The sequence below is a fragment of the Lepidochelys olivacea genome (genome assembly GCF_965140295.1).
Source record: "Lepidochelys olivacea isolate rLepOli2 genome assembly, chromosome: 12".
Taxonomy (NCBI): domain Eukaryota; kingdom Metazoa; phylum Chordata; order Testudines; family Cheloniidae; genus Lepidochelys; species Lepidochelys olivacea.
The window spans coordinates 40,289,304-40,310,830 of record NC_140422.1 but is presented as its reverse complement, the minus strand read 5'-3'; the positions used below and the strand labels follow the sequence as shown (position 1 = coordinate 40,310,830).

General features: G+C 58.6%; 1 protein-coding gene across 1 annotated transcript; it reads right to left on the bottom strand.

Annotated features, from left to right (window-relative positions):
* Nucleotides 1–686: 686 nt before the first annotated feature.
* On the bottom strand, nucleotides 687–20,007 carry LOC311529043 (mitochondrial inner membrane m-AAA protease component AFG3L1-like). The gene is made up of 17 exons (XM_084644694.1): nucleotides 19,868–20,007; nucleotides 19,049–19,136; nucleotides 17,716–17,784; nucleotides 17,124–17,230; nucleotides 15,114–15,263; nucleotides 13,334–13,402; nucleotides 12,826–12,950; nucleotides 12,451–12,721; nucleotides 11,379–11,516; nucleotides 9,490–9,643; nucleotides 8,966–9,073; nucleotides 7,872–7,997; nucleotides 6,644–6,754; nucleotides 5,260–5,375; nucleotides 4,518–4,718; nucleotides 4,200–4,394; nucleotides 687–3,933 (listed from the first exon to the last, which is right to left on the bottom strand). Exons 1-17 carry the CDS (start codon nucleotides 19,979–19,981, stop codon nucleotides 3,715–3,717), a joined length of 2,361 nt encoding a protein of 786 aa, XP_084500820.1. The 5' UTR covers nucleotides 19,982–20,007; the 3' UTR covers nucleotides 687–3,714.
* Nucleotides 20,008–21,527: the final 1,520 nt, after the last annotated feature.

Genomic DNA, 21,527 nt, shown 5'->3' with positions numbered 1-21,527 from the left:
CCAGCCGCGCTGCACCCAGCTCTGCACACCTGAAGTCGACAGGGGATTGCATGCGAAGGGGACGATCAGAAAAGCACAGCTGCTGGGCTGTGCTCCTGCCCAAGGGGAAGGGGGTGACGTTTGGGAAGGCCTGGCTTTCAGTGTTCAACTGCTGTGTCGCTCAGTCCAGAGCTGGCATCAGCTCATGGCTGTTCTTTAGTCACACTCATCACAGACCACAGAGCTGAACCCCTAGACCTGCTTAGGGGACCAGCTGGGAGTAAAAACATCACTCGTCACCCAGGTGGGCTTGAATGGGACTTCCCAGGTCCATCTCCCCCACCCCTCTGCACAGCAAGGGTCAGTCCCCTCAGAGCCCCTCTCCAGGGATAATGCTCCTTTGAGTCAAAAGCAGTGGCTGTTGCAGGCAGATCCCTCAACAAGAACTGTGAACTCTCACTTGGGTGGACATGGGATTTGATGCCTAATTTGGGCATTTATGCAGAGGGTTAAAGCACTGGCCAGAGGTGGGGCAGGAAGGAATTTGTCCTGCATACCCTGGTATTCCAGTCCCTTCACCAGGGCCTCAGCTCCAATGCTCCCCTGGGACCTGCTGTGCTCCTCACCTGCAGCCATTCAGCTGGTCACACGTGCTTAGGGCCCAGTCACTTAGGCTTGTGGAGAAAGGAAAGTGCTGACACAGGGAATGATCCCTCACCACACAGTGGGGTTGGGTTTATTTGGCACCCTGCATTTGAAATCACAACTCTGCAGTTATCAAAGTGGTAAAGGGGGTCTGGACATGTGGCTGGATCGCCGGAGACAATGACAAAGCTAGTTTTCCTTCGTACTGCCCTCCCCCTCCCAAGCACACGTTGCTACACCAGCTAGACCACGTGAAAAGAAATACATTATAAATAATAATTATAGTCAGCTCCATCTTCTCCTTCCCTCCTTGCTCCCTACCTGCATGGCACCGCTGGAAAGGAAGGCAGGACAGCGGCAGTGCCATGGCGATGGCCCAAAGGGATTCCATCAGAGTGGCTCATGTTTATGGGGGTGAGTCAAATTCAGAGGGCTCCATTTACAAGCAAAGGTCTGATTTGTCTAACTGCCAGTGCCCCAAACTCAGCCTGCCATCTGAACATCAAGCAGGATTCTTCCCTTCATCAGCCACAGGAATGGTGGGGCTCCAGGGTACATTAACACCAGGCATGTAATTCCCCCTGCCTTCACATGATGCCCTTTGTGCCATTGGCGCAGGCCTGCTGTTTCCAGTGGCGTAACAGACTGAATTTTGTGCCTAGCACAATGTGGGCCTGGTCCTTCGGGAGTAAAAGGCAGTAAATGCTTTTCTCACCACTAGTCAGCAGATCCAACTTGGAACAAACAGTGGGCAGCTCTGCTGAGTAAGCCAGGGCCTTTTCCGCAGGCCCTAGTCAGAGGAGAGCTGCAGGGTACCAGCTTCTTGTGTTTTGGAAGCGGCAAATGTCAGAGAACCGCAGAGGACAGCTAGCAGACAAGGGGCGGAAATGACTGACAGTAGCTGCTTAGCCAGCAGAGCACATCCCTGTTGGAGTGACATGAATGTGAAACGCTTCCAGGAGAGCCTGGCACATCTAGACTGGTAGTTTTAGCTCCATAGCACCAGCCCAAGTCAGTTGACCCTGACTCTGAGAGTCAGTGCTCCCCTCCACCCCCCACGCAGATATGCCCAGCTCTGCCCCCCAGACAGTGGGTCCTGGAGGCAAGGAACGAACCCGGCTCTGGAGTATGGACTGCAGTTCCTAAGCCCAAGAAGGCTGGAACATGCTCCCAGGGGTGAATAGCTGAGCTCGACCCTCCTGCAGCCAGGGGAAGTGACTAGACCAGGCAGAGGGGGATGTCAGCGTAACAGATGAGGGTTATGCTGTCTGCATTTGCCTTCGTGAAACGGGAGTAAAGGGACTCCAAAGCTAAACGCCGATGGCTGCAGGGGAAGGCACTACGGCTGCCATCCAGCGGCCTGGCTGAAGCGGCCTCCTCCAGCAGTGGGAGGTGCCGCAATCTTTCCATTGTGTTCCTGGCTGAGGGGCAGGCGGGGCAGGAGTGAAGCACGGCACCGGCGCTAGGGAAGCCCTGCCTGCCAGGCAGCACAGGCCATTTGCAAAGCTGCCTCCCACCACGAAAACGTCACCTTCTGAACTGCCATGGCACGGGGCCCAAACGCAAAGCTCCGCCATGCCAGAGCAGTGCCGCACCCAGGCCCCATCTATCCCCTGCACGCAAGGTAGGCATGGCAGGCAAAGTCCATGCCCTGTCAGGGCACAGGCTCGACGCAAGGAAGGAATCCACGTCTCAGCTTTTAGAAGTTAGGTCTCCCTTTCCACCCCATCGGCCTGAGCTAGGAACGCCCTGCCCGGAGAGAGGATCTAGCCCAGGCACGTCTGGGCCAACAGCTACTCTGCTTTGATACATGGCTATAGGTGCCATAAAGACACCCCAGGCCAAGAGACCCACTGCCAGGCCCCCAGGAACTCACACGGCCAGTCACAACCCCCCAGAACAGGGGTCTGAGCTGGGGAACTTCCGACTACCAGCACCCCGCACTGCCCGACGACTCACCGAGTCCTACAGAGCCAGAGTTACTCCTGCCAACGTCCAACAGGGTGGGTGGGCCAGGCTAGGGGGCAGAGCCCACAGCAGCGTCACTTAATTAGCACCATTTTGTTAGCCCATTTCCATGGAGCTCTTGGCTCCCCTGGAGCCGGGTGCCTCAGGTGAAGGGGAGGCCTTTCTCAGCCTAGCCCTGCAGTGACCTCCCACAGGTAGGCTCTTTCTACCAGGCGCGCGTGGCCGCGGCTCTGAAAGGCTCTTTGGACTTGTTCTGGCTCGTCTCCTAGACCTCTGTCCTTGCTCAGTCACTGCCTATGCATAGGGATACGAGGGCAAAGCAGGACTTCACGGGAATGCGGCTGCAAACCTGCAAAGGCTGCATGGAAGGCACTGAGGACAGGAACTCGCAGGGGAGGATCTTGCCCCGTCTGCGCACCCTCCCCTCCGCTTTGGCGTTGGCTCTTCTAACGCCCCAGGGAGCCATAGGACATGCCCCGGGATCCTTGGCCTCCCTCATACAGGGCTGGCTGTGCTGGGGGGGGGGGGGGTTTACAGGCGGGGAGGATGCTGTGGTAGCACCAGGGTAACCGCATCCTAGACAGAGTCGCTAATCAGAGGAGAGCTGGCTCCTGGACAGCTCACCCTACTGCTCGCCTGGGCTCCCAGCTTCCGCCCCATGGCTGGGGAGTCCTTCCAGCACCCTCCAGGGTTGCTGGCTTTGGGACAGCTACTGGGGAGAGGTGGATGCTGGTAGGAGCATGCTCCATCCACCCTGCACAGACTGAACAGGCCCACAGAGACTGGGCCATGAGCACCAAGAAAGCAGCTGCTGTACCGGCCAGTGGGAACGAGCACTTGTCCTGACCGGGTGTCAGCCAGCCAGGCCATAGGATGGCCCCTGGGGAGAGGAGAGGGCGGGACCCACAGCTTTCAGAGGGAAAGCCAGTGCACCAGCCCTACCACGGCAGTGCAGGGGCCTTGTCTGCTGTTCCTATTTACAGACAGCCTCGCTCCTGCTCCGGCCTCCTGGATGGCTCTGTCCGGTGTCAGCAGTATCACTGGGAGATGCACTCAGAAAGGGTCCCTGGAGACCGGGGCCCACCCAGCGGCAAGGGCTGGCAGCAGCTCTGGCTCTCACTGCTAGGAGGTGCTCTCCCGTGCTCTCTCCTCCTGGCTCTCCTCATCTCTCTCGCAGTTCCAGTCCTTCAGGCCCTCTGGGAGGGAGGTGTCTTCGTCCAAGCTCCCGGTGCCATCTACAAACTCCTCATAGGTGGATTTCTCTGCAAAGGGCCTGGGGCCAAGCAATTCAACCATGTCCACTTTCTCCAGCACTTCTTTCTCCAGGAGACGCTTTCCCACCTGTGGGGAAAATAAAATCATCACAGCCCGATTCCTCAGCCATCCAGCCTCTGCCCTGGGAAGGCAGGGACATGTTCCCTGCCACAAGTCGCACACTTCCCTACAGGCAAATGCCGTGTGCAGCTCCAGCATGCTCTCTCCCCTCCCCTCAGGGTGTCCCATGCCAGCGTGGGAGGAGCTAACCATCCAGCGGCTGATTGTGCAACCGGCCACCAGAGGCCCCTGTGCTGGTGCCCCTGGGGCATGGACCGGGGCCGTTCACGTACCTTCTCCACCTGGTCGTGACACCGCGTCAGTAGCTCCCGGGTCCTTTCGTATGCAGAGTTGATGAGGCTTCGGACCTCCTCGTCTATCAGCTGGGCCGTCGCCTCGCTGTATGGTTTCTCTGCAAGCATCTCGCCCTGCCGCAGGAAGTCGAAGGAGACCTGGCCCAGCTTGTCACTCATCCCAAACTGGACGATCTGGAAGAGAGCAGCCCCGCTAAGCTGGCTAGCTCCACGGGGACGAGCAGAGCCGTTCCCATCCCCCGGACAGAGACACCTGGCAGCATGGTGCCACCTCACGCTCCTGGCTCTGGGCGTTACCTGGGCGTAGGCGCTCTGCGTCACCTTCCTCAAGTCGTCCTGAGCGCCCGTGGTGATGCGCCCGAAGAACAGCTGCTCAGCCACCCTGCCGCCCAGCATCATGCACATGCGATCGAACAGCTGCTCCTTGGTGTACAGGTACTGCTCCCGGGGCAGGTACTGCGCGTAGCCGAGCCCCTTGCCCCTGGGGATGATGGACACCTGCAAGACACGAGGCACCTGGTGAGACTGGCCCCGCCGCCATGGCTCCCGGATTCTAGAATCTGCCTGCGAGAGGGAATGCTGGGGCCACCCCCGTCTTCCCTGCGGGAGCACCCCTTGGGCCCGGCTTTTATCCGGAGACACCAGAGCTGGCCAGAAGGGGGCCTGAGAATGAGCATGCTCTTCCCAGAACAGCCCGGCAGACAATGAATGCACTTGACACGGTCAGTGCAAGGGAGGGGTCCGCAACGCTGCCTGCGTGGTGCCCAGCACCCAGGGGCGCTCTCCTCCAGGGGAGGGTGGCCTGAGGCACAACCAAAATGTTCAACAGCCTCCACAGCCATCTGGCACTGAGGGTATAATCCAGTCAACAGAGCGGGCCCATCCGTGCTGCCAGCTCCTCATCCTGACCTGAGCCCCCTGCCGGTCACGCTTGGGGAGGGCGTGTTGTGAAGTTCCAGATCCGCCAGGCTCGAGGCCAGAGCAATGGGAAAGCCCTGTCAGGCTGTCACTGGGAAGCGGGAGCAGGCTAGACACAAACCTTCAGCAGGGGATCAGCATGCTCCAGGAACCACCCCACCACGGCATGTCCAGCTTCGTGATAGGCCACTGTGGTCCTCTCGTTCGGCTGCAGAACCTGGGTCTTCTTCTCGAGACCTGGACACAGGTTCGGGAGAGTCAGCGACACTCATGGGTAGACAGGTACCAGGACCCCATAGCTGGGAGCCAGAAAGCCCCCTGCCCCAGTGAAACAAACCCAGCCGTGTCCACAACACCCAGAAGGGAGAACCCCACTCCTCTCCTTTCCGAGCCAGGGACAGCACCTGGGGCCTTGGCTCGCTGGCTAGGGATGATTCCTGAGGCCCAGCCTGCTCTTTAGGCTCAGGGGAGGCACTGGCCCCTCACATTTCCCCCCTAGAGGGATGTGCCTGGCCATGGGAGCTGCCAGCTCTCTGCGTGGGTTTCTAGAACACAAGCTCAGGGGTTAGGAGCTCATAGCACTGCCAGGAGGTAAGTTGATGCTGTGGTGATTGGAGGGGCCACAGGAGGAAGACAAGGAACCCCTGGACACTCCCGGCTGTGTGGGAGGACGGGAAGATAGAGCGCAGGAAGGGATTCTGAACGTTCATTCACTCGAGCACCTCTTCTGCGGGGCTGGGCCGAGTTCTGGATGGCTGGAAGCGCTGTTCCGAGCCACTGCAGGCCCAGGAGCTGCACGACCGTTAGCTCAGCAGGCTGAGGCTACAGAGGGCTGGGGGCGGCAGCGCTGGGGTTTGCACACGGCCCAGCAGCCCTGCTGCTTTCCATCCCCTGGGGAAAACTTGGTGCTTTTCATTCCAGCGCCTCAGCCTCCTCCATCAGCTGCAGCCCACGATTCTTCCCCGCTTGGCCGAGACTCCCCAGGGAGCACGTGGCTCTTTGTGCCATGCCTGGGAAGCTCTGCAGATGCTACCCTCACCCTGCAGGGACCCACCCATTGCGTTCCCAGGCTAGCAGGAGTGTGCTCAGCTTAGCTCCTAGGCGGGGGGGCAGGGGGAGGAGGAGCATCACCCCTAAGCCAAGTACGGGGGACAGAGTCGACTTCCTGACAGCACCAGAGGTGGCTCCCCTACAGCAACGCCCCCTAAGAGAAGTGCCTGGGCATCTCCCTAGGACTCTTCCTTCCCCTCAGCTGGGAGCAGGGCCCGACCACCAGTTGAGCCTGGGCTGAGCCCCAGGGCCCTGGAGAACCCCACCTTGCCTAGCGCATCGTCTGCCAGGCTCAGCAGAAGCCCCGAACCTTCTGAGTCAGTCTCTGCTCTAGCAGCAGAGCTGTCTGGCTGTGCGCAGGGCCAAAGCAAGCGGCAGCAGCCAGCCACGCCCTGCGTGGTTCCCAGAACCCCCCTGTAGCCGCATCCCCCAGCAGAGCTCCGAGCTGGCCTCACCCCCGATGACTCTCTCGATGGCCTGCTCGAAGTGCTTCTCGGCAACAGAGGGATTCAAGTGGCGAGCGGCAATCAAGGCAGCCTCGTTGCAGACGTTGGAGATGTCAGCACCTATGGACAGGAGGGCCATGCCATCAGCCTAGTCCCCACGCCCAGGTGAGGAGCCCAGACAAGCCAAGGCAGCTGGAGCGCCCCGCAGCCATGGCTCAGGACAGTCACAGCGAGAAACGGCCAGCAGGGTGAGCGCTACCTCAGTGGCACGGGGCACCACAGGAGCTCACCCGCGTCCCCCAGGCTGCCCGGGCTCTGGGTGTCGAGCAGCAAACCCGGCACCGGTGCAGCACTTGGGCTCCCAGGCCCAGGAGCACTCGGGGCGTAGGGCTTTGCGGGGCTGGAACTTGACTGAACCCCCTGCTGGGAGGCTGCTGCTTCACCCCAAGTCCCCTCAGAGGAGGGTGCTGGACTCCTCAGTCACCCTGCCTCACTGGCACCCGCAGAGCTGCGCTCCCCCGCCATTCACACACAGCTAACAGGCTCCCGCCACCCTCCCCTTGGCTAACGCCCCACCGCAGCACAATTCCAGCAGCAGGACCGGCCAGGCAGACCACGGCCCCTCTGCTCAGGTATCCCAGCTCCAGTCCCTGGGGCTCCAAGGAAGGTGGAACCCCCACCAAGCACACCTGACTGAGGGGGGCGCTCTGGACAGAGTGGTGCATACGAACACAGCTCAGGAATAGCCGAGGCGAGTCCTCTGGCCGAGCAGCACTGCAGCATTCTCGTCCCCGCCTGTGTGCACACGTCACACCCCACCGAGAAAGGACCAGTGCGTGGGGGACGGTCCCATTCACAGCCGAAACGGGACCAAGACCGAGAGAACGTGGGGCAGCACCGGGATCCCTCTGCCGTCCTGCAGAACAGGGCGAGGCCTGGCTGCCTTCTGCCATGAGGGCAGCATGCAGACGCGCTAACTCAGCCCTCTGCAGCAGAGACAGAAGAAAACAGTGACTCCAGTTCACCGTGTATTGAACCCTGCTGGAGCTGGAAGGCTGCAGTGAATATTTACTGTGCAGCTCATGACCATGTCCATAACGGCAGAAGGCTCACAGCTGCTTTGTCTAGGTACTTCCAGAGCCCCTTGGCATCTGTCCTCCCATCACAGCAGATCAGCCAGTTGCTACAGCTCCCTCCCCCCACGCCTCCTCCCACTTGGTATTTCCCGGCCACACACCAGTGAATCCTGGAGTCCATGCAGCCAATTTCCGAGCCAGGGCATCTCTGCTGACGCTTTCCTCCAGTTTCAGGGGCCGGAGGTGGACCTTAAAGATGGATGCTCTGCCTTTGATATCAGGCGGACCTGAGTGAGAACAGAGCCAGAGAGGCTGTTTCAGAACCGAATAATGCAGGGCTCCTACTTCCACACAAGCTCTCCACAGGGACGTCTTCTCCCCACCACCTCGTATCCTCGCCACACTGGACTCACTAGTTAGGGGCCTTTTCTGCCCCGGGTTGGAAGAGAACACTCACAGCCATCTTTATTTACAGTCAGCCACCCGGAAGTGTCCCTGTTTCCCTGACACGACAGCGATGCCTGTATCCAGAGCACCTCCAGCCGCACAACGTACAGAGATCGCTGCAGAGACCCCACAGGCTGCAAAACAGCCCCACAGCGACACCACACAGCCAGGATGGTTCGGAAACGGCTGGGGGACTTGAAGGTGCACAGAACGCCCCCAAACTCTAACGCCCCCAGTGACACTTGCTGGGCTGGGCTGCCTAGTGGCAAAGGCCTGTTTACAACAGCAGCTGCCCTGAGGACAGCTAGAGCCCCCAGTCCCACAAGCCACTGCCCAGAGCCCTGTGCAGCGTGAGCCAAGATGGTATCAGTGTTGCCCATGACCCCCTTTGGCACTGGGATCTTGCACACCCCACCACAGGGGCCTGCAGTAACGGATCTACCAGGCCAGGGTTGGTCTGCTTCCAGCCCTGCCCGTTTTACATTAACCCCCGCTGGGCTCCCCCCACTCCTTGCAACTCTCATGGAACTCCATGTTTACACAGATCCTGCAACTTCCAGCCAAGCTGGGGGAAATTCAATCTGCTCCACAGGGCAGCAGGCTCCCCACACCAGGCAAGGCGAGAACCAGATCTCCCCACCCCACACTCAGTGGCTCAGCAGCTGGTCCCCTGGCTTTGTGAAGGCAGCGTTAGCAGCTGTAGGGCAAGACAGTTCTTTTCTCTACCACTAATGATCAAGTCTAGGCTGGGGAGCAAGGGAGGAGGGCAGAGCCCGAAGCTGCCTGGGTTAGGCGTGGCAGACATTACCAATGTAAATCTGACGGTCAAAGCGCCCTGGTCTCATCAGCGCAGGGTCCAGAATGTCTGGGCGATTTGTTCCTGCGAGCACCACCACGTTGGTGCTGGAGTTGAACCCTAAACAGAGTGGGAGGAGGTCACACAGATACCGGCAGAGGACAGGGGGGAAGGGAACAAGCAAAATGCACAGGAGACTGGGAGGGCTTGGACTGCCCAGCAGGCTGTGAGGGGCTCACGGCTGTATTGCTGTGTGGGCCCAGTAGGCCAGACAGATTCCACTGCTCAAGCCAGATCTTCTGCTTTCACTAGCTTTGAGCAAAAGCCACTATTTAGGCTCTGAGCAGCCGTGCAGCACCCCTCGCCCTGGCATGTCTGGGAGCACCCGGCACTCTGGGCTGGGGCATTACCAGCGACTTTCTAAGGAGCACCCTGATGCCCTGCCGCAGGCTGCTTTAGTTGGGGTTGGTCCTGCTTGGAGCAGGGGGTTGGACTAGATACCTCCTGAGGTCTCTTCCAACCCTAATCTCACTCACCGTCCATTTCGACCAGCAGCTGGTTCAGGGTGTTCTCCTGCTCGCTCTGCCCCCCGAAGTTCCCCCGGCCCCGCTTCCGACCGACAGCGTCGATCTCATCGATGAACAGGATGCAGGGGGCATGTTTGCGGGCCAAGGCAAACATGTCCCGAACCTGAAACAGCCACATGCAATGGGTCCACTGGGGTTCCAAGGCTCCAGACAGGCCTCCACTGGCCACTGCCTTTCCGCAGGGATGGGATTCAGCAGGGGCTCTGCAGAGCCAGTCACCCTCTCCGCACCATTGTCCCCAGAGACGGAGCGTTCGGAGGCTCCCCAGGCACGGCTCTGACTGGTCTGGGATGCTCCCGCCAGGGCTGAGGTGGGAGGAGGACAACAGCACCAAGCTAACCCCTCCCTGCAGCCCCAGCCCATCAGCCCGTGCAGTGCACGCGCTGTCCCGAAGCACCAACGAGCCAAGGGGCTCACATGAGCCTGCGGCTAACGCAGCTGCCCTGGGCCTGGAGGAGCCAGGCCCAGCTTTTGCCCGAGACTCCTTTCTCCTTGCAAAGAGCCTTGGGAATAGAACCAGTGGAAACTGATGGCTCGGGCTGAAAGGACCACACTGCTGGGCTCTCCACTGCAGCAGGAGGCTGGTGTGATGGGACCCAGAGATGCCTCATGGCGCACATATCTTCTCCCCCAACCCTTGAGCCAGCCTTGCACAAGGGGGTGACGATGGGTCAGCAGGAGCAGCTACGCTTGTGGGGGGAGGAAAGTCCCAAGCCATCCCTTCACGGCCTGCTCAGAACCGCCAGTGCCGGCTCCACTGGCTAAAATGTGCCTCCTTCCTGTGCTGTGTACTTGGGCAGCCTCCCCATCACTGCCCCATGCCCCGCTTGCCAGCAGGCCCAGTGTGACAAAGTGGGACTGTTCTTAACGTTTTCTCTGAATAGTGTGGGGGTGCCTCAGTTTCCCCTATGCAGTTCTTAAGTATCTAGGTGGTGGGATAAGGGTGTATGATCGTTGCAGAGCCCTAGAGGGCAGGTGTGTGCAGGGGTCTGGACACAGAGAATGGCCAGCTCCCTGTTTCCTGGCAACTGATGACCTGGGCCCTTCCCCCCAGCAAAGTGAGAGCTAAAGGGTTGGAGAACAAAGGAATCCGGTGACCTCCTGACCAGGGAAAGGGACAAAGCCCAGAGGAGAAGGGGCTGGAGGGTGAGTCTGTTTGGGGCTGGCTGGGGAGGAAGACTGAAGTGCAGACGTGGTTGTCTGGCTCACTGCCCCCAAAATGGACCCGGCTGAGGGGTCCTGTTCTCTGTACCTACAAGCTCTGTTTTAGACCATGTTCCTGTCATCTAATAAACCTCTGTTTTACTGGCTGGCTAATGGTCACGTCTGACTGCAGAGTTGGGGTGCAGGACCCTCTGGCTTCCCCAGGACCCTGCCTGGGCGGACTCGCTGTGAGAAGCGCACGGAGGGGCAGAGGATGCTGAATGCTCCGAAGTCAGACCCAGGAAGGTGGAAGCTGTGTGAGCTTTTTGCCCTGCAGACAGGCTGCTCCCAGAGAGGAGACTCCCCCAGAGTCCTGCCTGGCTTCGTAGGGAGCAGTTCCAGAGCATCATCTGTAGACTCTGTGACACGCAGCTGCTGCAAGTGGGAGCCCTGCACCCAGCCAGCCCTTGCCTGCCCAGCCCCAGACAGGAGGCAAAGAGCCAGTACTGGAAGAGAGGCTGGAGCCCAGCTGCCTTCCTGTCCTGCCACCACCCAGGGAGACCCACGCTCCCCAGGCTCTCATGGCAGCTGAGAGCCACCCCCACCATCTAGCTCCAACACCAGAGATGACCCCTGCAGAAGGGACTTGCGCTTCCCCTGGGGAGCCCCTGTGAGCCGCGCTGCTGCAGACTTACCCGCGCGGGCCCCACACCCACAAACATCTCCAGGAACTCCGAGCCATTCACCGAGATGAAGGGAACGTTGGCTTCTCCCGCCGTTGCTTTGGCCAGGAGGGTTTTCCCGGTGCCCGGTGGGCCCGTGAGCACAGCACCCTGCAGCAGAGACAACAGAGATCAGCGCTAGCGTGGGGCCGTCAGCAGGGCTGACGGTCAGAACCCCGCTGGCAGCCACGCTGCCAAGGCTGCTCCAAGCGCCCTGTCACCTGGTGCCCCGGGGCATGTCTGGGGACTGGTTCCCTCCCAGCAGCCTCCGCTAGAATCACTCGTAGCAGGCCTGGCCCGCAGGACAGGGACAGACCTGGCCGCCTGTTGGCAGAGTCCAGCACTGCCAGCACCCAGGATCACCAGACGGCGCCGTGCCACAGGGCCCGAGGGGAACGGGTCACTGGGCTCCGAGCTGGCTTCCCAGGGCCAGCAAGGGAAGGAAGCTGAGACAGCATGACCATGTGCGTGCACAGACACCTGCTCCCCCTCCCCTCCCCCCCCCGCCTTGCACCCCGCACACCCTGGTGCCTCCTACGCCTCAAAACAGCGCGTTCACCGGCACTTACAGGTGCCACTAAGCCGGCCCACACCAATGACATCATCGTCCCCGCGGTAACCAACGGACGTCCCAGGGAAAAGAGGCGACTAAACCCACAAGTGCCAGACGCCAGAGGCACCGGCCCGGCGGGCGTCCGTGAGTCCGAGCGTCCCCGCTGCACAGCTGTGAAAGCTTCAGTGCTCCTCGCGGAGCCGGGCACTCACAGCACGCCCTCTCCGCACCACGCTGACAAACGCTCCCCACCGCCTGCGACAAGTGAACCCATCGGTAGGCCGAGCTACGGGTGCAGCACGGCTCAGGCCTGGGACACAGGCCACGGGTCTGGACGAGCTGCCCTCTGCCGTCCCGTGGGCCCACCTTTCCTCACTCTCTTCTCCGTTAGTCACAAAGCTCAGCTCAGGGTCCTGGACCCCTTGGAGCCCCCAGGACAGCACTCCAACAGCTCAGCAGAGGGGACCCAGCCACCCCTCCCTGAGACGGCACCTTTGGGATCTTGGCGCCCAGGTTCTGGTATTGTTTGGGGTTTTTCAGGAAGTTCACGAACTCCATGATCTCCAGCTTGGCTTCCTCGCAGCCGGCCACGTCTCGGAACTGCACGTCGATGTTGTCTTTCAGGATCTTGGCCGTGGTCTCGCCAACGCTGAAGAGCCCGCCCCCTCGTCCTCCGCGCCCGGCTCCCATTGGCCCGCGTCTCAGAGTGAACAGAAGGAAGCCAACCAGCAGCAGAGTGGGCACCATGCTCATGAGGAACGTGCTGGGAGGGGAGAGAAGCACAAGCCACTGTCACACAGCAACAATGGTGCCGCGGAGCGCCCGCAGCCGGCCCGGGCTCCAGCCGCTCCCCCGGCTGGCACTCACCCGTCACTCTCCCTGGTGTAAATCACTGCGACCCGCTGAGCGCCTTCCATTCCCAGCTCCAGCTGGGCAGTCTCCAGGTTCCGTTCAAAGGCATCGACGCTGCCGATGTTAAACCAGACGTACCTCTGCAGGGACCAGGGACAGACCCGGAGCCAGTCAGTCGCTGCATCGGCCTCCGCCCCCCACCCATGGGCAGGATCCCCGGCTGGGCCCAACAAGCCACCAGCAGGACCAAGCGCTGCCCCCTGCCTGCTGCACTCACTGAGCTATCTCACAGGGCAGCTGCATCAGAGGCCTCTCCACCCTCCCTGGGCACATCAGCAACATGCAGAGCGCGCACGGCCTCCACTCTGGGGGCAGGGACGCTCTGTGGCCCCAGCAGCCCGGCTTGTGCTGTGGGGCTCTGTACAGGACATGCTCACCTGGGGGCTTCCCTGTCCTCCCCCAGTTCTTTGTGTGCCTGTGCTGAGACCCCTACTCCCCCACACCTAGGAAAAAATCCCATTACCTCCGAGGTCACACCCGGCACAAGGACCACGCGCACAAACTGTTTGTTCACCACTTCCAGACGGTCCACCTAAGACAGACAGAGACAGACAGGCAGGCAATGAGACAGCCCCTCCCTAGCCCTGGCCTGGCAATCGCACCGCCCGTCCCCAGCCCCGGCCTGGCGAGCCAGCCCCTGATCGCACCGCCCGTCCCCAGCCCCGGCCTGGCGAGCCAGCCCCTGATCGCACCGCCCGTCCCCCGCCCTGGCGATACAGCCCCCGATTGCACCGCCCATCCCCCAATCGCACCCCCAGTCCTGGAGAGCCAGCCCCCATCCACCGCCCTGGCGGTACAGCCCTTGTTTGTAAAGGGGCAGCTGCTCTCCCAGGAGTAATTACCAGACACCCTGGGGGAGCTGGCAGCCAGAGGCAACAGTCCTTTTAACCCAACCCCACTGGAAAGGGGAGGGTGCAATTAAAGCCTGTCTACGCTCCCCGGATGGCAGAGCCCCTGTGATAAGCTCAGGCCACCCTCATCCCCCCAGCCATGACAAACTCTAAGCGTTGTCCATCCAGCAGCAATCCCAATAGCGCCTCAGCCGGGACCAGCCGAATGGCGTCAGCCGGGACCACACCGAATGGTGTGGGGAGCGGGCAGCAAGGGCAGTTACGCAGGCATGGCGAGGGGCTCCCAGCCCAACAGCAGAGCAGCACCAGGACACAGGTCTGGGGAAGTCTCCACGTGCCGCCTTACTGAGAGAGCCAGCCCCCACCTGGGGCTTCCCATAATTACTGGGGCCCAAGAAAGCAGGGCACAGAGTCAGTCTCCAGGGAACAATTGTGGGGTGTCTGTTCACATAATATGCTAGCTTTAAGGTAGGCTTCACAGGGTGCACACAACAACCCAGAAGCCCCCACTATCCTGATGTAGTCGGTGGCCAGCCCGGAGCACTGACGGCCAGGAGCGCTCTGGGGCACCCCTGATAAGAACAGATCGGAGAAGTGAGCTCAGAATCTCTGCTTCCTAAGACAGACACACAGAGACACTGACACCCTTCCAGACCTCATAGTTGTGGTGAAACGCTGGACAACATGAACCAAGCATAAATGGACACAGAGATGCTTGCCTGACTCTGCAGAAAACCTAAAACAACAACTTGGAAGTTCAAACCGCCCCATTATTAATGAGGTGTTAACTCTGAACCCTAAGGATGGCAACTTGTGCCACACTGAAAACTGAAATTTTGGAGACAGCATAAAATAGACAAAGTCAAAATAAAACAACAGAGGCTCTGGCAGGGACTGCATTATTAATTCAATACATCCCTCTCCTCCAGTTATATGAAGCTGCTGCAGAACCTAGGGACCTTGCCCCAGGATTTAGAGGCAGTTGGCACTGGGCACACAAGGCCTTGCAAGTTACATGCTAGAGATAAAGGGCAGTCCTGGGCTAGTGTGGGACCCCTCGCACAGGATCATTTGATGTGTAACACCCAGTCCTCTGGGAAAAATTGGCAGGAAGTGCGGAATGGGAGTAAAGGGGTGCCCATGCTCTGATAACGGGGCTCTCCCTGATCAAAACAGAAGTTGCCCCCTGACTCCAGCCTCAGAATGGTGCCTGAATAGTCACTGCTTTCCAGCGGCCCTCTGGGGGTGGTCTCCCCCAGCCTAAAGTCAGCAGGATTCAGAGGTGACTTAGTAGCCCAAGCACTGTGCTAGTAACAAGTGGACAAATGGGAAAAACGTGCACAATGAGCCAGGAGAGAGCCATTCTCACTCACACAGATCACATTTCCTCACCAATCCTCTAGCCAAGTAGTAATGGACAAAATGCTTCCAGTTGATTTCTCTGCCAGGATCTCGCCAAAAAAAATAGAGGAATCCCACGGCAGCGCCTGCCCCCATGACAGCCAGGTAGCCGAAGTTCTTGTCATCCCAGGGGAACTCTCCCTGGGGTGGGAGGAAAGGAAAGAACACTAAAAGTCAGCAGCCTGATTTCAACTGGGAAATAAATACCCAGCATTCAGAATTAGCCTGGGAGCAACTGTCAGTTCCCTGCTGCCCCCTGCCCTGACAGCCAGCCCCACAGTGCTGCTGAACGATTCAGAGCAGGCTGCTGGCACACCAGATTCAAAAGGGGTGCACAACTGCTCTAACTGTGAAGAAACAGCCAGTGCATCTATGCTGCAGCCCCACCCTGGTCTCCGAATGCGGAGCCTGTCTACACTGAGCGCTCACATGTAGAGCTGGAGCCCAGTGCATCAGACTGGAGTCAATGCCTGTACTCGTGCACCAGGGTGCAGTTGGGCCTGGGCCCCCATACTCTGCCTGAGAAGGGACGCGCGGGCAGCCTGAGCACCGATCTGATGTGCTGCCCAACCAAACCACAGGAAACATCAACCATTCGCACCTCGAACATGGAGGCGTGGCCTGCAGAGTACAGGTCCCAGGATGCCTTGGCCACCCGACCCAGAAGGAACACACAGTCTTCACTAGCCACACCTCTGGCTCTGAGCTGCATGTCACATAGCTTTATTCATGCGTCCTTTCCAAGGTAGCCCCCCACCCCACTGTCTCACAGAGCTAATGTTAATCCCGAAAGAAAAACTATACCTAGATCCCTCCAACAGAGAAATTCTGCACCGTTTTTAGTTACTATAGGCAAAAAGCAAAAGGGTTTGTAATCCAGGTTTGTAACCCTCACAGGAAACTCCAATGACTCTGAAAAAAGGAAGCTGATGCAGTTAGTGACTTCTGTCACGTATCTAACTACAGCATTGCCATTAAAATACCCACGTATTAGCGACAGGAAATGACTAGTTCAGATCACTCATGTCAATATTCTATCGATTCACCACTCTCCTGAGGGGAAAGTTCACCCTACACATTCCAACCACCACCTTCACACTGACCTACGGGACAGGCTAAAGAACTCTTTCAATCCAGACGTCCCTCACTTGTGAGTCCGGGCTGTGGGCCAGCACTAAGGTTCCCCCTGGCATTTGTAGAGTTTTCACATGGATACTGTCCTTAGCCAAGGGAACATTTCCTGCCATCGCTCATTTCCTGTCTCTTCAGTGCTTGGGTATTTTGAGTGGCAATGCTATAGGTAGGCATGGTACCTAAGGGTTATACAGCAATTTCAGCTTCCTTAACCCTGAGTTAATTAAGTTTGTGTTTAGGAGTTTCCCAGTTTTTAAAAAACAAACCCACACAAGGAGCAGTGAGTCTGACTGGCAGGAAAACCTTTACATCACAGATCTCAAACTCAAATGACCACGAGGGGCCAACGTACTAGTCCTCATGTGGCCGAGGGCCGCACCACTGACCACCCACCTCCCGCTGCCCTGGCCCTGCCCCCACTCCACCCCTTCTGTGAGGCCCCACCCCTTCCCTGCCCCCATTCCAACTAAGCCCTGGCCACTGCAGCCCTGTATGTGATTTGCTGTGGAATATTATATCCGCGGCTTTTGATGGATATTGTATTCCCACAGCTGCTGCTGGGGCACAAACAGAAACGTTTCGGACACAGGGTCCAAAGTGACGGTTATGGTGAGTGACTGTGGTGAACATTACGCTGGAGCGATCTGAAGGAAGAGCCAGACAGCAGATTTACACTGCAAACAGGGAGTCACTTGAACCACTAAACTAATGAAGAGATTTACGTGGGACTTTCCAGGCAATTCAGTCTGCCCTGCAAGAGACAGGGCGATGAACCCTGTGCGGACGGAGAAGGATTTTCGGAATGAACAAAGGGACATAATCCTTCTGGAACCTTAACTGTCATTGCCCCGTAACAGAGCTACTGACCTTCCACATGCGCCTCCACCACCCAGAATGCTCCTTCTTCCCTCCTCTCTTGCCACCACCTCCTCCACCACCTCCCCCATGACCGAGCGCTTTTGGATCAGGGAGGCCTAGGGAAAAGAAAGGTGCGTTAAGACAGACAATGGGCTTTGAAAAGAGACATAAAGAAGCCCAACTTCCTCATCCCATTCACATGCCGAACAGCCAGCCCATTTATTAAATAAGCCAGCCCTGTTTGGAAGGTCTAATGAAAAAATATTTAAAAAGAGGTTGACAGGGCAAGTGAGATAAAGCCAACTGTACTCAGAAACCTACAGAGCAATGGAGATTTTACAGATCTGAACTGAGGTGTATCAGCAGATCCTATGGAGGTGGGCAGGACTCGAATAGAGAGAGAGTTGGGTGTCAAGACAAGGGCTGAATTCTCAGAGAAGTGGTGGTGGGGAAACGTACTGACTCATGGTCATGGACTATGCGAGTATTTTACACACATCCACACTGTAGCAATCGCTATCCAGCCCCTCACTAAAACTCCCACTCCTGAGCATCTTTTGAAAACCTAAGGACCAGCCCTGGAGGATTTAGGACTGTTTACCTTTAGTCTCGTGAGCATCCTCTGCTGGGCCGGAACTTCTTCCATTCTTCTTAAAATACTTCTCAAAGCCTTAGAGAGAAAGTGATTGTGTTTTGGTTATTTAAAGGTACAGTAACACTGGACAGACACTGTCCAGTCAAAGAGCCCCCTCTCTTTATAGGGGAAAGATTCTGGGCAAACCAGGAAGACACTAAACCAAAACCAAAAGATGAAGGGAAATGATTTTGATGACAGCCTTCTGAATGGACTGCAGGGGGCAGATTAGTATCTACACAGTTGGAGAGAAGGAGGTTACAACAGTCAATACCAGATATTATTAGAGCACATAGTTTTACATTTATTTACTAAACAGCATTGTCCAAGAAAGAAGATCTCTGCTTCTGGGATCTAACTTGGACAGATTGATCCAAGGGAAGGAAGAAACACCTGCTAGCTGGTATGTTGCTGCCTCTGTAGAGTGAAGGTCTCTGCACAGAGGAATGCCTTGCATTGCACTCTTTGAAAGTCTACAGACAAAGACATCCTGATCTCTAGTGGGGATCCATCCCCCCATTCTGTGGTTCAAAGGCTGGAATGCAGACTAAGCCAGGAGAGGGACTCACTCAGCTCACATCGGTTACCTTCGACTATCCCACTGCACAGGGGAGTTCTGGAGAAAAGGTGCCCCAACATTCAGGTTTGAGGTGATTTTGTGGGAATATAGATCAGGGCAGCAGGCAAGAGCCCTGCAACACAACACTTATCAAAGGGCCATGAGCAGTTTGAATCTAGGCAGTTGCAGAAAGTGAGTTACAGTGAGGTTTGGGCCCTGCCCGAGTCCCCCTGTCTGGATTTATAGCCACAAGAATCTCAGCTGTTACCCGAAACACACATTAAAAAAACCTACCCTTAAACAGAAGTGTGATTTTTAAGCTGATGACATCCCTTTAACATCACTAGGGGCTATTATTATTATTATTAATGGGCCAAGGGCCTACCAAGCGATGTACACTATTAGGTGTATTATGGTAGCACCTGGGAGCCCTAATCACGGCCCAGGACCCCATGGTGTCAGACAAAGTACAAACACAGAAAAAATCGATCCCTGACCCAAGGAGTTCAGCCAGATCTCTGGTCCCCATTGTTTTAGATCTTTAATGATCCTTAGACCTGTAGCAGCAGCCCACCTTCTGTGTGTAGTGTTGTTCTGCAATCCATTCCCAAGCCTCTTTCACTCGGGGCTTGCATTCGCTCTCGTCTTGTTTAAGGTCTATATCCCTCTGCAAACCACAGCTACACTAAGAAAGCTAGTGAAGTAAAAGGCCCTACAGGTAGCCTTGCTGGAGACACATACCTTTGGGTGGTTTTGAGCAGAGCCATTGCCAAGAGGATGCTCTGCTCCCCGGGTTGTCCTGCTGCAGGGCGCGGATCCCCTCGAGCCACTAGAACAGTAAAGAGGAGTCTCCCGTACGCCATCGACACAGGACTGTACTGGCTCTCCGGGGGCAGGCACCCCACAGAATGATCAGAGCGCTAGGGTGCTCCAACTGCCTTCTGGGACCGTAGGCCGCCCACGCGTAACCTAGAGCCGCGCCGAGGCTGCTCTAACTGACAGTAGGAGCCATGCAGACCCAGCATGCCAGGAGGCACAAAGCAACCCTCGCCCCGCCTCCCCAGTCCTGCACGCAGTGCTCCTCAGCTGGACCCTGACTTAGCCCCTCGGGGCGGGCTCTGGCAGGGCCCAGGAGACTTGGCGCTGAGCTAGGCCTTGCCTCGGTGCCCGGGCTGGCAGAGGACGGGCCTGGCCCCCGTGCAGCTGCGGGTGGGGGCGCCAAGCCTGGGCGGCTCTGTGGGCAGCTGGAGAACTCGGGGAGGGGCAGGAGAGGGCCGGGCCCTGCCCCCCAGAGCACCGCGATGGGGGGAGGGGAGGGGCCGAGGGCGCAAGGGGCGGGGCTTTCACACCGTTGACAGCTGTGCACCCCTCCCACCCACAGCCTCGTTCTAACAACCAGACCACGCCCCCTGACCAGCGCTTCTCTCCGGACGCAGGGACGTCATCACCGCGCGGAGCGCGCACCGATGACGTCATCGGGGCGACGGTTAGCGCCGTTGCACGGGCATACGGAGCCGTACGTGTTACGACAATGCCGGAAAAGAAACCGTCGCCTCTCACCTGCCGGATCGGTGCCCGGTCCCTGAGCCCAGCCCCTGCGTGCGGCCGGCAGCCCCCTCGCCACAGGGCAGCGAGAGGCGGCCCCAGAGTCCCCGACGCGAGCCGATGAGCCATTCTCCGCGTGCAGGCGCATGCGCATGCGGAGTTCACTCCCGCGAAGTCTGTGTGCACATGCGCCTTGCCCCTCGTCCTGGGCCGGGCTTGGGCGGAAGCGCCTGACGCCGGGGGAGGGACAGGAAAGGCGCCCCTGGGGTCCCAGCGAGACATTCCGGGTAGGGACGAGCGCTGGGGCCTTTGGTTCCGGGCTGCCCAGAGCGGACTCCCAGCGTAGGGACAAGAGGTGGATACCCCCGCCTGTCTGCACTGCATGGGGTGGGGGGATTACAGCCCTGGAGACAGCCCCCAGCTAGCTCCTACCCCCCATGTCTGCACTGCAGTGGGGTGGGGGGATTACAGCCCTGCAGACAGACCCCAGCTAGCTCCTACCCCGCCATGTCTGCACTGCAGTGGGGTGGGGGGATTACAGCCCTGGAGACAGACCCCAGCTAGCTCCTACCCCGCCATATCTGCACTGCAGTGGGGTGGGGGGATTACAGCCCTGGAGACAGACCCCAGCTAGCTCCTACCCCGCCATGTCTGCACTGTAGTGGGGTGGGGGGATTACAGCCCTGGAGACAGACCCCAGCTAGCTCCTACCCCCCATGTCTGCACTGCAGTGTGGGGGGGGATTACAGCCCTGGAGACAGACCCCAGCTAGCTCCTACCCCCCATGTCTGCACTGCAGTGTGGGGGGGGATTACAGCCCTGGAGACAGACCCCAGCTAGCTCCTACCCCCCATGTCTGCACTGCATGGGGTGGGGGGATTACAGCCCTGGAGACAGACCCCAGCTAGCTCCTACCCCCCATGTCTGCACTGCAGTGTGGGGGGGATTACAGCCCTGGAGACAGACCCCAGCTAGCTCCTACCCCCCATGTCTGCACTGCATGGGGTGGGGGGATTACAGCCCTGGAGACAGACCCCAGCTAGCTCCTACCCCCCCATGTCTGCACTGCATGGGGTGGGGGGATTACAGCCCTGGAGACAGACCCCAGCTAGCTCCTACCCCGCCATGTCTGCACTGCATGGGGTGGGGGGATTACAGCCCTGGAGACAGACCCCAGCTAGCTCCTACCCTGCCATGTCTGCACTGCATGGGGTGGGGGGATTGCAGCCCTGGAGACAGACCCCAGCTAGCTCCTACCCCGCCATATCTGCACTGCACTGCAGTGTGGGGGGGGATTACAGCCCTGGAGACAGACCCCAGCTAGCTCCTACCCCCCATGTCTGCACTGCAGTGTGGGGGGGGGGGGGATTGCAGCCCTGGAGACAGACCCCAGCTAGCTCCTGGAGCGCCCCCCTGGCTTCCTTTCAAAGGGACAGCATGACTAGCACACGGAGAGAGAACTGAGCTTCCATTTCTGCTAAAACTAACCCCGTAGCTGCAGGGGCCTAGGCTCACCCCACCAGTGCATGCCCAAGCTGGGCTTGTACTGGTAGGTAGGTCACCAGACCAAGCCAAGCTATTCCCCCCCGTTGGTCCTGGTCTGGCCAAGGCCCAGATGGGAAGCTCTGTTAATCTGTGTGCCAGCAGATGCTGAGTCATGCTGTAATCTTTAATC